Source organism: Puntigrus tetrazona, chromosome 4 (assembly GCF_018831695.1).
Source record: "Puntigrus tetrazona isolate hp1 chromosome 4, ASM1883169v1, whole genome shotgun sequence".
NCBI classification, from domain to species: Eukaryota; Metazoa; Chordata; class Actinopteri; order Cypriniformes; family Cyprinidae; genus Puntigrus; species Puntigrus tetrazona.
Genome location: NC_056702.1, coordinates 1,272,448 through 1,286,960, shown reverse-complemented (window position 1 = coordinate 1,286,960; position 14,513 = coordinate 1,272,448). Strand labels below are relative to the sequence as shown.

The 14,513-nt window shown below is 41.3% G+C and overlaps 2 protein-coding genes across 2 annotated transcripts; both read left to right on the top strand.

Annotated features, from left to right (window-relative positions):
- The first annotated feature begins 5,253 nt into the window (after positions 1-5,253).
- asb15b (ankyrin repeat and SOCS box containing 15b) lies at positions 5,254-8,951 on the top strand. Its single transcript, XM_043237858.1, has 9 exons — positions 5,254-5,624; positions 5,699-5,754; positions 5,838-5,969; positions 6,048-6,206; positions 6,566-6,811; positions 7,213-7,384; positions 7,468-8,029; positions 8,208-8,361; positions 8,443-8,951. The coding sequence occupies exons 1-9, from the start codon at positions 5,521-5,523 to the stop codon at positions 8,610-8,612; spliced, it is 1,755 nt and encodes a 584-aa protein (XP_043093793.1). The 5' UTR covers positions 5,254-5,520; the 3' UTR covers positions 8,613-8,951.
- A 618-nt stretch (positions 8,952-9,569) lies between these two features.
- On the top strand, positions 9,570-13,655 carry lmod2b (leiomodin 2 (cardiac) b). The gene is given in 4 exon segments (XM_043237857.1): positions 9,570-10,197; positions 10,199-10,486; positions 10,894-12,291; positions 13,238-13,655. Coding segments are annotated over 4 exon segments (1,806 nt in total). The 5' UTR covers positions 9,570-10,104; the 3' UTR covers positions 13,265-13,655.
- Positions 13,656-14,513: the final 858 nt, after the last annotated feature.

Here is a 14,513-nt window from a genome sequence, read left to right as displayed (position 1 = left end):
TGAAATGATTCGAATCTCTAGAATCGGATCACGTATCGCGAATCATTTGATTTAGAACAGGATTTAAAGCGCGTTTTGTGAATCATTTGATTCAAAGCGGGACTCCATGGCGCTTTTCTCCAATAATTCAGCAGAGGCATATATTTATTTAAAGCACAGGTTTAGGAATCCTATTTATGTTGTCAATTTGCATTTATTTAGACTAACTTTCCTTTAATTTAGATTTTAAATTAGCAGCATGTGTTAATATGTTCATGTGTGTGCTGTAGATGTAAAGTGTGTGGAGTGTAAGGATGGGCCTCAAAGACAGGTGATATATTTGTGTGTGTGTGTGTGTGTGTGTGTGTGTTGTAGTGCACTAAATGTGTAGGGTACCATCATTTTGTGGGCCTTTGAAAAGCGAATGAATGAATGAATGAATGAAGGGTGGGTAATTGAAATTTCCTTTAAAGTTGTTATATATATATATATATATATATATATATATATATATATATATATATATATATATATATATATATATATATATATATATATATATATATACACATACTACAAAATAATAGTTTCACATTATATGAATGTGATTGAAATCACTTTTATTTTGTGTTATATATATATTTTACATGTGTAAAAACATGTAAAAACACTTCATTTGGCTTGAGATTATAGATGGGTTTCACAGCTGCACAATAGAAAGGTTCGCTTTATAGATACTATTTATAGATCATATTGCAATGCATTACAGTCTGCTGTGGCTCAGTGGTTAAAACCTTTGATCAGTATCATGAAAGTTTGGGTTCAAATCTCACGACAGTCAAAGTTCTGCATCATTTAACACAGATCTCTCAATAAAACCCGTTCCAAGTTTCTTTGATCTCAGTGGTGCAGGAGATCAAACTTTGTGTTTTGATCAAGGAGACCTGAGTTCAAATCCTGCAATTGCTTGCTTTAAATCGGTCTCCCCCGACAAAACCACTCAAACACCAGACCTCCAGGGTGGAATCCAGGGTGTGCGAGCGGATAAACACACTGTCCTGAAGACTGGTTTGCAACGGAGATGTAGGTTTGGATCCCACGCTCTTTAACTGCTTTATCTCACACACACACACACACACACACACACACACACACACACACACACACACACACACACACACACACACACACACACACACACACACACACACACACACACACACACACACACACACACACACACACACACACACACACACACACACACACACACACACACACACACACACACACACAGGTAAAGAGTCAAATATAAGTTCCTTCATGATCTTTGACAAGAGACCTGTGGCTCACTGGTAAGAGCACTGCCTCACGGTTCAGAGGTTGTTGGTTCAATCCCAGCCAGGTCTCTGCGTTACGGGTGAATGCTGGAGTGTGTGAGGAGGGAGAGTGTGTGAATGCGCGCCTGAAAGAGGGGGAGACGGTTACGGTCTCCCCCTGGAGCTTCTGGCGTCACGGCCAGCAGCGGTTATGCGTTTGGACAGTATAGAAAAAGAGAAGATGAACTGGTTTTATAAAGTGTGTTCAATACTGTATTAAATGAGAATTGTTTTTAGAATGTGAAAAGCACTCTATTTTGTGGTGATTGATTTCAATTTCAACACTAATGTGTGTCTATTTTGTGGTGATTTCAATTTCATTGAAATCACCAAAAATAGACACACATTAGTGTGTAGTTCACTGATTTTAAAATATTGCTTTTCTTCAGACTATCCAAATGCATAACCGCTGCTGGCCGTGATGCCGGAAGCTCCAGGGGGAGACCGTAACCGTCTCCCCCTTCTTCATGCACTCCTCACACACTCTCCAGCATTCACCCGTAACGCAGAGACCTGGCTGGGATTGAACCAGCAACCTCTGAACCATGAGGCAGTGCTCTTACCAGTGAGCCACAGGTCTCTTGTCAAAGCTTGTGAAGGAACTTATATTTGACTCTTTACCTGTGTGTGTGTGCTGTGTTTTGTAGCGAAGCAGTTAAAGAGCGTGGGATTCGAACCTACGTCTCCGTTACAGACCGGTCTTCAGGACAGTGTGTTTATCCGCTCCCACACCCTGGATTTCACTCTGAGGTCTGGTGTTTGTTGTGGTTTCATTAATTTATATAATGTGAAACACACTATTATTTTGTATTACACACACAGGTCCTGTAGCATATTGTGATGAAGTTCATTATTTTCTGTAATGTACTGATAAACATAAGACTTTCATATATTTTAGATTCATTACACACAACTGAAGTAGTTCAAGCCTTTTATTGTTTTAATATTGATGATTTTGGCATACAGCTCATGAAAATCCAAAAAATTTGCATATCATGAAAAGGTTCTCTAAACGAGCTATTAACCTAATCATCTGAATCAACTAATTAACTCTAAACACCTGCAAAAGATTCCTGAGGCTTTTAAAAACTCCCAGCCTGGTTCATTACTCAAAACTGCAATCATGGGTAAAACTACTGATCCGACTGCTGTCCAGAAGGCGTGTGCAGGAAATGGGCTACTGGTGCCGCATTCCCCGGGTCAAGCCACTTTTGAACCAGAAACAGCGGCAGAAGCGGGTACCTGGGCTACAGAGAAGCAGCACTGGACTGTTGCTCAGTGGTCCAAAGTACTTTTTTCGGATAAAAAAGCAAATTTTGCATGTCATTCGGAAATCAAGGTGCCGGAGTCTGGAGGAAGACTGGGGAGAGGGAAATGCCTGAAGTTCAGTGTTAAGTACCCACAGTCAGTGACGGTCTGGGGTGTCATGTCAGCTGCTGGTGTTGGTCCACTGTGTTTTATCAAGGGCAGGGTCAATGCAGCTAGCTATCAGGAGATTTTTGGAGCACTTCATGCGTCCATATGCTGAAAAGCTTAATGGAGATGATTTCATTTTTCAGCATGACCTGGCACCTGCTCACAGTGCCAAAACCACTGGTGAATGGTTTACCGACCATGGTATTACTGTGCTCAACTCTGCTGACCTCAACCCCATAGAGAATCTGTGGGATATTGTGAAGAGAGAGTTGAGAGAAGCAAGACCCAACACTCTGGATGAGCTTAAGGCCGCTATCGAAGCATCCTGGGCCTCTATAACTCCTCAGCAGTGCCACAGGATGATTGGCTCCATGCCACGCCGCATTGAAGCAGTCGTTTCTGCAAAAGGATTCCCGACCAAATATTGAGTGCATAACTAAACATAATTATTTGAAGTTTAGTTGGGGGGTGTTTTTTATTAAAAACCCTTTTCTTTTATTGGTTGGATGAAATATGCTATTATATATATTATTTTGGGTTTTCATGAGCTGTATGCCAAAATCATCAATATTAAAACAAAAGGCTTGAACTACTTCAGTTGTGTGTAATGAATCTAAAATATATGAAAGTCTTATGTTTATCAGTACATCACCGAAAATAATGAACTTTATCACAATATGCTAATTTTTTGAGAAGGACCTGTGTGTGTGTGTGTGTATATTAACATTAAGGAAATTTTAATTACCCACCATTTATTCTTTCATTCGCTTTTCAAAAGAAGGCCCATGAAAGAGGAAATGATGGTACACTACACATTTAGTGCACTACACATGAATACATCATCTTTCAGCCCCATCCTTACACTTTACATCTACAGCACACACATGAACATATTAACACATGCTGCTAATTTAAATGCAAATTGACAACATAAATAGGATTCCTAAACCTGTGCTTTAAATAAATATATGCCTCTGCTGAATTATTGGAGAAAAGCGCCATGAAGTCCCGCTTTGAATCAAATGATTCACGTAAGACGTATGAAAACACTACATCTAAACAAACCGCCACCACCGCCCTGCCGTAAAACACACAAATAAAGCGACACGGTGACTTCTATGAAGCATAACTACTAACTAGTGATCGACACGTGAAGTTACTTGAGTCGAGTCCAGCGGTTTTCATTCGTTTGCAGCCGTTTGGTGAGATTGAGCGCTTTTACGAGTAAATAATCTAAGCGTGTGGTTGTTGTGACTGTCATCCAGCGTCGTGTCGTGAAAGCAGCGAGGAAGCGAGGCTCAGACCGAAGCTGAAGGCCGCCTGCGCCGCCTGCTGGAGCGGAGGAAGAACACATCTGGACAGGCTCTTATTAAACACTGCAGGAAACTGTCCGCTCTGGGACACGACAAGCAATAGAGAATAAACGTTTTGTACAAATAACAGATCAAATCGTGGATTCCGTCCACAGACCCATGGATACAGGACTCATGTGTTTCAAACACAATCCAGATTAGAGGTGCAGCCGGCAGGAGCCTTGCGTTTACAAAAACTCAATAATAAAGTACCATTTCAAATCTAAAAAAAAAACATTATCAGCACATTTTTATTTTTTAGATTGGAAGCTTTAAGACCTGAGCCACAGAGAGCGTGGAGTAAGCCTGTGATTGTAGACTGTAGCATAGTTGAAAGTTATTTACTGCACCAATGAGCCTAAAATAAATAGTTCTTTCCTTTTTGTCCTGTTTGTTATTGAAACCTGGTAAGCATGCATTTAGAGTTGCTTTATAATCGCATTTTAATATTATTCTCTTTTTTTCCCCTTTTTGAAAATCTACAGTAATGCTTAAAACACTTTAACGCAAGCAGTATTGAGAATCAAACTCAGACACCGCTTTAAACGAGCGGAAGAACATTGTAGCCGGAACTACTTTTCTCTGATGATTTCTATGACCAATCACGCAGGTACCGGGTCACTCCGCAGCGGTCCCTTCCCGAACTAGTCCGAATATAAACCCTTATTATAGATGTACCGTAGTGACACCTATAAAAAACACGGTTTGGAAAATTGTTTCATGGTGTACTAAGTCAGTATATAAAATGCAAAAATACTACAGACTGCAGCTTTAAATATGCTGTATTTTAAGAGGTCCAGTGCCTGGAAGCTTCATTAAGGTCACCTTAATTAATATTCATGAGTGTATCCATTCTATCTTTTACAGGCTTCTTGCGTCTTTATGCAAAAAGGCAGTTGTTTCAGAATCATTATCAGACATGCACGTTTAAATCAATTCAATGGATCTGATCCCAAAACATTCATTTAAAAACCGAATATGAGGACATTAAAGACACAGCTGAATATTATGAAACGATCCTCATGTTTATATCGGTCTTGTGCAGTTTATTATGTCTAGGTTTTAAGAAAGCAAAGCAAGCCCCATGTGTGTCTGTGAGCCTCTGCGCGTGAGGGAACTCAAACCCTTCTGCCTAGTCATGCCAAAGTGACCCGCATTCTCCAAGTGTCGAGAGAAAGCGGGTCAGCACTAAATATATCCTCCAGACCCGTGAAAACAAACTCAGTTTGTGTTTTGCAACGCTACGAGGTGCATGGCATTTCTTTCAATGGTTCGTCAAAAACTCTTTAAAGGATTTACAGAGAAAACTAGACATTCGTGTCAGCGTCACAGTCCTGTTTTCACCTAGATCACGGTTTTGTTCACGCGTGCACCCTCTTGAGCTTTGAAACACAATGGACTACATGGAACAGATGGATGAAGATCAGCTCATTGACTTTGTGATTCAAATGAGTCTCCAAGACGCGTGCGGCCTCTCCGTTTTAAACGAGCCGCTAAGGTACGTGCAACACTTATTCATTTTCGAAACAAAGCTGCTTTTTAATCTCACACGTATGCCATTCTCTCGCGCAGCACTTTAGAAACAGCCAGTGATGAAAACCTCAAGATTTTATCAGCCATCGATCAAGGTGCTTCATGCGTGGATATCAATGCTCCGTTTTGGTTTCCCAATGGCTTGACGTTCTGCGTATGCATGTGTAACATTATCCAGGTGATGTGTTTGCGCTGAGGCATCTGCACAAGTACAGTGACGCCTATAAAGAGAGAGACAGCAAAGGCTGGCTTCCGATGCACAGAGCTTCAGTCCAGCCGGACGCCCATGTGTTGGACAGCGTGCTCCTAGGTGAGCAGACACAACAAAACAATGAGTGACAGCTAATTAGATATGCTACTAAAAAGGCATCTTTTTTGTCCTGGACAGCATCCCACGAGCTGAGCATGGAGGAGATGACGACTGACGGAGACACTGCTTTGACTCTGGCTTGCGGAGCAGGACATGTGGAGAACGTGAAGGTTCTTCTTCAGCACGGAGCATCTCCACACAACATGAACAGCAGGAATGAGAATCCACTCCTCCTGGGTATTACAGCAAAACAGCAACAGATATCCCTCAGACCACTCTTGTGTTTTGTTGCAGGGCCATGAATTAATGAACTTTATTTTTTTGCCCTAAAATAATGATTATTATTATTAATATTATTAATAATAAAACGATAACGACAAACTCAATTAACGGCATGATGCATAGATTTTTGTAGGACAAATTAAGACATTTTTATAGGTTAAAAAAGGGTAAATGAATAATAACAATATATTTTTAAGACCATTATGTGTGTGTGTACACTTTTATAGGAATACAATACGCGATTCATTATAGTAGTTACAGCAAATAGTCCTTATACTAGGTTTCTGGATCTATTCCTGTGCTTCCTTTTGCAGCTGTGAGGGCAAACTCGTATGAAATGGTTCATGCCCTGGTAATGAGAGGAGCCTTCGTGCAGCAGGTGTGTTTGAAGAAGTGGACGGTCATCCACGAGGCTGCTAAAGTGGGTTGTGTGGACATCTTGATGCTGCTGCTGAGACACGGGGGGAAGGTCATGGGCCGGGACGGTCACGGGGTCACGCCGCTGGGCATCGCCGCAGAGTACGGCCATCCTGAAATACTGGCAATCCTTATCCAACATGGTAAGTCAGTTTGACCAAGAATCAACATAGTTCAGACCCTAATGTAAATGATCGTTTACACCGATTACAGTTAATTAGAACACAGAGGAACTATATATAAAACTTATATATAGTTTTATAGTATATATATATATATATATATATATATATATATATATATATATATATATATATATATATATATATATATATATATATATATATATATATATATATATATATATACACACACACACACACACGTTTTGTATGAAGCAAGTTGAATGCATCATTATTTAATAAAATCATTTATTCTATTTCCCCTCTATTAAAAGTTCTAAAAAAAAGTTTCATTTGATTAAATATGCAGAGTGAGCAATAAGGCTTTTTACAGGGTCATTCTTTCCTGCTCTCACCTCTAGGGGGCGATGTCACAGCACAAGCAGCGAATGGGGACAGTGTGTTATATGACGCCGCAGGCTGTGGGAACCTGGACTGCATTGGTCTACTCTTACAACACGGCGCCAGTCCTAACGTAGCCAGTCTTTGCTCTCAACTGCCCATTCACCGTGCAGCCTATGAAGGGCACTACCTGTGAGAGAGAACACAGCAAATCAATCTCACCACACTTTCCAAACACGTCTGCACTTATAAATATATTCTCTTTAACCCGACAGGGCCCTGAAGACGTTCATACCCATCACCACTAAGAGGGCCATCCGTCTCTCTGGGATGAGTCCGGTTCATTCTGCGGCGGACGGAGGCCAGGCTGACTGCCTGGAACTGCTCATCACGAAAGGCTTTGATGTCAACCCAATCCTGGGCTGCCATATTTCCGAAAACTACGGCGATATGAGGAAGACCCCGCTGTACTTCGCCATCTGCAATGGAGACGTCACCTGCGCCGAGATGCTTCTGAAAGCAGGAGCGAAGCCCGACCTGGACCCGCTGCGCTGCCTCCTGGTGGCCGTCAGGGCTGGGAAGTACGAGCTGGTCCGGCTGCTTCTCGCCTACGGAGCGGACGTCAACTGCGTCTTCTCCGTCGTCAGTGACACCTTGTTTCCTACGGCACTGCAGTACTGCCTCAAAGATGAAATGATGCTGCGCCTGCTCCTTAACAACGGTTACCATGCAGAAAGCTGCTTCGAGTGTTACCACGACAACTGCGTAACGTCATACACGTGGGTAGAGGCTTCTAGTCGGTCGTACCAAATCAAGACCGCAACGAATAAAGTAACCGTAAGCATTATGTTTTGGTGCCTAGAAAACAATGGGGCGAAATCGCAAATCGCATTTCATATTGAATGCATTGTCGCAATAAAGGTTGCATTTCATTATGATTACTATAACACACAAACAATCCAATCAATTCTAGTTATATGTGGCCTAATTATGCACTCTGTTCTGTGTTGTTAAGTTTTGTGAGTTTATTAGCGTGTCATGGATGGCACACTTGGCGGGGCGGGTGGTTCTGACACTCTTAGATTACGTGAACAACGTGCGCATCTGCTCTAAACTGCAACGCATTCTGGAGAGACAGGAGGAGTGGCTCGATATCTGTGACGTCCTTAGTAAGACACCGTTCAGCCATTCACATCATTCCAATCCTGTCCGAGACACAAAAAATAATTTCTTTGTCTATTTGGTATTAGGGAACCCACGCTCTTTGAAGCACCAGGCCAGGTTGGTTATCAGGGGATGTATGACACTGAGAAGACTGAATGACCCAGAGATCATGAGCACCGTTCCTTTCCCCCCAGCACTGAAGAACTTCCTGCTTTACAAAGAATATGATATATATGGTCGAATGGATGAACAGTAGATATATGTTTTTTATTGCAACTTATTTATGAGTGAAACTATTTGTAATTTTGAGATAATTTAAATATGTTTTATAAACAAGATGTTAAAGATGTGCTGCATAAAGATGCGTTTATTAACAATAATACATGATGCATACTTTTCATATAGTAATGCTCACAAAATAAATCATCACCAAGCCCAGGCCACATTTCACCCAAAAACAATAAAAAAAAAAACCAAAAAAAATATGCACCTTTTTGATTTTAGAGTGAAACTTGACCTGGACATGGTCTTGACAGGGTTCCCAAAAACTAAATAGTCTGGATATGCTACATAAATACATGATTTACTCTGGAAACAGTTTGACTAGCAATTTTATTTATCACGTGCTTAAGGATTGCATTACTTTTCAATTGATAACCTAAATGTCAAACTTCACATTGATCCTGGCTCTTATCCAAAAACAATAAGGATTTGCAGAAGCTGTTGCTGTTAGAGATGCATGTTATCAGAGCAACAACATTCCTGTACTGTCATCGCCAGTCGGTGGCTCCAGAGGCGCAGCGGACATTGTGTTCCTGTCATAAACACAGATCCTAGCTTTACGTGGTTGTTTGGATCCTGTGAGACAACAAACAGTTTATCTAAGCGTTCACACTAAGTCCAAATCTGACTATTACACACTTGACCTGACAGCTTATGGACTCCAAAATCCATTCATATCCACACCATATTAACCTCTGGCCTCTCTTTAGATTCACTACATTTTAGGCAAGCTGAGGATTTGATGGCATGACGTATGCTTCGATAAATACAGTAATAAAGCAAATTTTAATCCTGATGATGACATCAAAAGCGAGATGAAACCAGTAAAAGGCTACGAGAAAAGAGGATTTTTTAAATCCTCACAATGGTTCATGCCAGGCTGATAACAGTTCTTGGGATAATCTGCCCCTCACTATTAGCCTGTGACGTAGCTCTATGTGGTATTTTCGGCACATATGAAAACACTAAAAGCACCTACAAGTTTCCTGGCTTGTCCAATTCTTAACATACGAAATTACTTGAGGATAACATTTATATCAGTAACACTAAATTGTACCTGTAATGTTACAATTTGACACACTGTTGCAAAATCAAGCCGTTCTGTGCAGCGATAACATTTTTATTTTAACATATGACACCAGTAAACACAGATATTTGGAGTTTAAGTGCTTGAAAACATAAGTATTTACCACCTTGCTGGAAAAAACTACTTGCTATTATAAGGACATTACCATTTCTCTCTAAGCCATCTCCTCAGAGTCTGTCTGCTTATTTTGGACATGAACAATGCAGTCAGCATTCATTAACAGGCCTCGCTCTGGCCACGTTGTGAGCTCACATGCTTTTTGCAGCTCTGTCTGATTGACTCCTGCCTCCCAAAAAAGCAACGGCATCATGGGCTGGGGCTTTGTACCACGTCTCTCTGATCCTGCTCTTAAGACCCCTCCAGCTGCCCATCGCAGTAGATGAGCACTCACTCTCACTTACACCACTCGAAAGATCCCAGAACTCTATCTGATGCACCAATAGTGAGACAAAACGAAGACTTTAAGACTCTGAGAAGACTACCGAGAGGCCATGAGTACATTTGGCTACCGGCGGGAACTGAGTAAGTACGAAGATTTGGATGAAGATGAGCTGTTGGCCTCGCTGACTGCTGAGGAGCTCCAGGAGCTAGAGAAGGAGTTGGCTGATATTGACCCAGACGACAATCTTCCCATCGGACTGCGACAGAGAGATCAGACAGCTAAGACTCCTACTGGAACATTCAGCAGGGAAGCTCTCATGAGATACTGGGAAAATGAGACGCAAAAACTGTTGGAGGAGGAGAGGACGAGTCCTAGACAGGTCAGTGATTAACAACCTCAAACATTACATTACACTGTCAAAAAAAAATAAATAAATCACTTTTAGATGCACAACAGCTTATCAATAGGGTAGTATACAGAGACATGCTTGAATCTTATTTAACTCTAAAGAGTGCATATTAGTACCTTAGAAAACTAGTAATATATACTTATGGTAGTATTATTAACAAATAAGTCCTTTGGTACACCTTAGTACCAAATGGGACAAATTGTTCAGGGTGCTGCCCAAGTAATAAGCTATGAGTGTATTATTAAATCTCAAGAATACTAATTGCAATATTTTAGGATTTTCATTTGAACTGTAGAATAGTTACCACTCTGTAAACTCGTAATGAAAGAGGACTAATTGAACCAAAGTTGTTTTAACAATGATTCGATCAATTCCAGAAAGATGAAAACAGCAGGGAAGAGGAAGAATGCATGACAGAGAGTGACACTGAAGAATTTGAGGATGAAAAAGATGAGGATGAAGAGTGTGAGAAAAACACAGAAAAATGTTGTGAAGTTGAAGACCAAGAAGAGGAAAGTGAAACAGAGGAGCCGGTAACAGAAGAGGAGGAGGTAGAAGAAGAAGAGGAAGAGGAGGAGGAGGAGGAGGAGGAAGAAGAAGAAGAAGAACGGAACAGTCCTAAAATGGCACAGACGCTGGATTGCAGCACTCACCCTCAGAAGTGTTGGTCTTCCAATGGTCAGTCCAATCTGAGACAGGCAGAGCCTGTAAGACGACACTCTCCACTGATGACAGAACCAAAAGTTCAAGCTCAGGAGCCCAGTCGAATGTCAGGAAACCCTACTGTGGTGGATGATGTTCTGGAAAAGATCCTCAACAATGACCCAGATACCACAGAGGTCAACCTCAACAACATTGAAAACATCTCCCAAGACACTCTTATCCGTTTTGCCGAAGCTTTGTGTTCTAACACACATGTACATTTCTTTAGCTTTGCCAACACACATGCAGACGACCAGGTGGCTTTCGCCACTGCCAAGATGCTGAGAGAAAACAGCAACATCACGAATCTTAACATCGAGTCCAACTTTATTACAGGGAAGGGTATCCTGGCACTGGTGCAAGCCCTCACCCGAAACAGTGCCCTTACAGAAATGCGATTTCACAACCAGAGGCACATTTGTGGAGGTCAGGTGGAAATGGAGATTGTTAAGTTACTGAGGGAGAATACAACGCTGATAAAGTTGGGTTACCAGTTCGACCTTCCAGGCCCTCGTATAAGCATGACCACCATTCTTACCCGCAACCAAGACCTCCAGAGACAAAAGAGAATGCAGGAACTGCGTCAACAGCAAGGAGGTGTAGCGACACCAACGAACCCAAGAACGGTCGCCCTTCAGAAGACCGCCTCTTCTCCTTGCGGCTCCCCTCGGAGTTCACCATGGTCATCTCCAAAGTTACCACATATTGATATGGCAAAGAAGAACGCTCTTCCTGCACCTCCCCCTCCACCACCACCACCTCCTCCACCGCCTCCACCACCCAAGGCCTTCATCTCAGAGAAGAAGGCTCCCACCAGAATGATCGCAGAAGTCATCAAACTGCATGAGGGGACATCCAAGAAACAGCAGCATAGGTCCACCAAATCTAAACCCAAGAAGGGCAAAAAAGGGGCTGCAAAGCAAACAGAGACTGACAGCATATTAAAGGAACTGAAGAACGCTCTGAGGCCCATCAATGACAGAGAAAACTCCAGACCATCCACACCTCAACGCTGTGCCCATGATGAACTCATGGCAGCCATCAGAGGCAGCAACATCAAAAATCTCAAAAGGGTGAGTATCACAAACACCAGGGATCTCTAACCCTGCTCGTGGAGAATCACACTTCAGCTCCATTCCTGCTCCAACACTTCAACCTGTAATTATCATCAAGTAACCCTGAAGACCTTGATTAGCTAGTTTAGGTATCTTTGATTAAAGTTGGAGCTGAGACCTGCAGGACGATAGCTCTCCAGGGAAAACCAACAAGCACACTTCCAAAACCTAGTGAGCCTTCTTTCCTGACCTACATAATCCACGTAAGAGAATCACGATTGAATTCAAGGGTTTAGCATGTTACTAAGCTTATGCGTATTGGAGCGAATAATACATTTTTCACACTTTTCTATTAAAGTTTTTTTATGTTAACAAGCTTAGGCTAAAAAGGGAAAGCAAAACCATGTGGTATTTAGTAAAAAGCATTGCTGTTGTGCAATATACAAAAAGTCTGTCCTCTTTTAAAGCAGAAATAACTCCCATTGTTGCCACACCTGTTTGTAACATGCAACGTTTCACATCCAACCTATAGTACATGCATTCTTTAAATACTGTGGTCACTATAATAGAAGAATGAATGTGGGGAAATGCACTAAATTACATGAAAAAAAACCTAAATCTCATCCAGAGTTTCTCTGTATTGCTGCAGTGGAAAATTCAGCATTACCCTCAGATGAGGCACCCTGACCCCACAAATTCCTCACACTTAAATGTTGCTATAAATAGAGACGTTTTTGCATGTCTCGATAAGTCAGATGCCTTCTAGTGCTGTGGAAAATGGAAAACAGTGCGAGTAAACAGGACTTCATTATAGGTAGAAAAGAAAAAAAAAAAACTCATCTTGACTGTACGTTTGATCACAAAAAAATGTGTTATTAATGTGTAATGAATAAGGTCATGGTAATCTAATTTGAAGAAAAATACATTTGGTAACACAAACCTTTGACCTTTTCATTCTTGGCAGGTGGAGGTTCCCAAGTATCTTCGGTAACCGGGCTTTCCGGATCTCCAGAGCATCATCTGCAAAAAACATCTGGAAATACAGATACTGTGTGCGCTTTCCTCAAAAATCACACCAACCTTCAGAGCAATTCTGGTTAATGCAGGTGTTTGGTGAGTTTGCATTGAATGTTCAAAGACAGCGGCACAACAGTCTAAATGTCCAGTCGATCACAACAGGACCTGTTTTGGGAACGACCTGGATAATTGCACCGTGTTCATTTTTTAGTAATTAGCGGTAGCTCCTGCTGTTGTTGTGATTGTACTTTCATGTTTTTTCATTGTTAATGATTTTTAACACTACTTCATGCCTGTATAAAATGTAAATATTTGATGATTTAAAATGGATTAAATTGCATTAATTCAATAACCGGAGGAAATAACGAGCATTTCATTATTTCTGCCATACAGCATGTGTAATACTTACCAAAACAGTTAGAAAGGTTAGAAGATTAGCTTCCTACAGTATAAGCAAAAGTAGGGCTAAAATGACTTTGCTGGAATGGGGGAGTATTAGTTGTATGAATATCAGTCTCTTAATCCGGACGCTGTATGTACGCTGTATATTTTGGAAAAGTTCCCTGGCACTAAATCCACTCCGCAGCTGTTCACCGTGAACAGAGAAATGTTTTTAGCAGCAGCGGAGGAACAGCAGCGAAGTTTGTGCTCAGGCAGTGAAAGGCTTTTCCAAAGATGACGGTTATATGAACATCAATCAACTTCTAACATTATTTCCGTGCATATCAAAGCATGCAATAGATGTTTGAAGCACGGACGCAACTTCTGATGACACGAGGCCGCAAGGACAAAACGTAAGCTGTTAAACAGGTTATGAAGGAAGCGCAGAAATGAAACTTAAACACTTCCTTAAACCATTTCGTTCACTTGAACTGACATTAGCACGTGCTGAAAAGACGGCGATGGTTCGGCCCGTTCTGAAACAATATCATTACACATGACACAAATCATTCAGTTGATTTGCATGCTCCATGTCCGCCAAATAACTTTAGAGCTCTAAAAAAAAAAAAAAAAAAAAAAAAAAAAAAAGAACAAAAAGTGTCAGATGCAATCAGGTGCCCAGCTAAACCAGAGTAATACCGTATCAGGCTGAGGCCTTTAAACATAATCACCCAGTATTAACTTTGTAGCTTGCAAAATGTTATGATCAGTGATAACGGTTAAGTTCACTTGGCAGGGTACCTGCAGGTTTTGTGAAGGTAAACGCAAGACCAGTTTTCAAC

Coding starts and splice junctions, on each gene's coding strand:
- asb15b (XM_043237858.1), top strand. CDS start 5,521: ATGGACTACATGGAACAGATGGATGAAGATCAGCTCATTGACTTTGTG. Junction 5,625..5,698: donor GTTTTAAACGAGCCGCTAAG/GTACGTGCAACA, acceptor TCTCTCGCGCAG/CACTTTAGAAACAGCCAGTG. Junction 7,385..7,467: donor GCCTATGAAGGGCACTACCT/GTGAGAGAGAAC, acceptor TTAACCCGACAG/GGCCCTGAAGACGTTCATAC.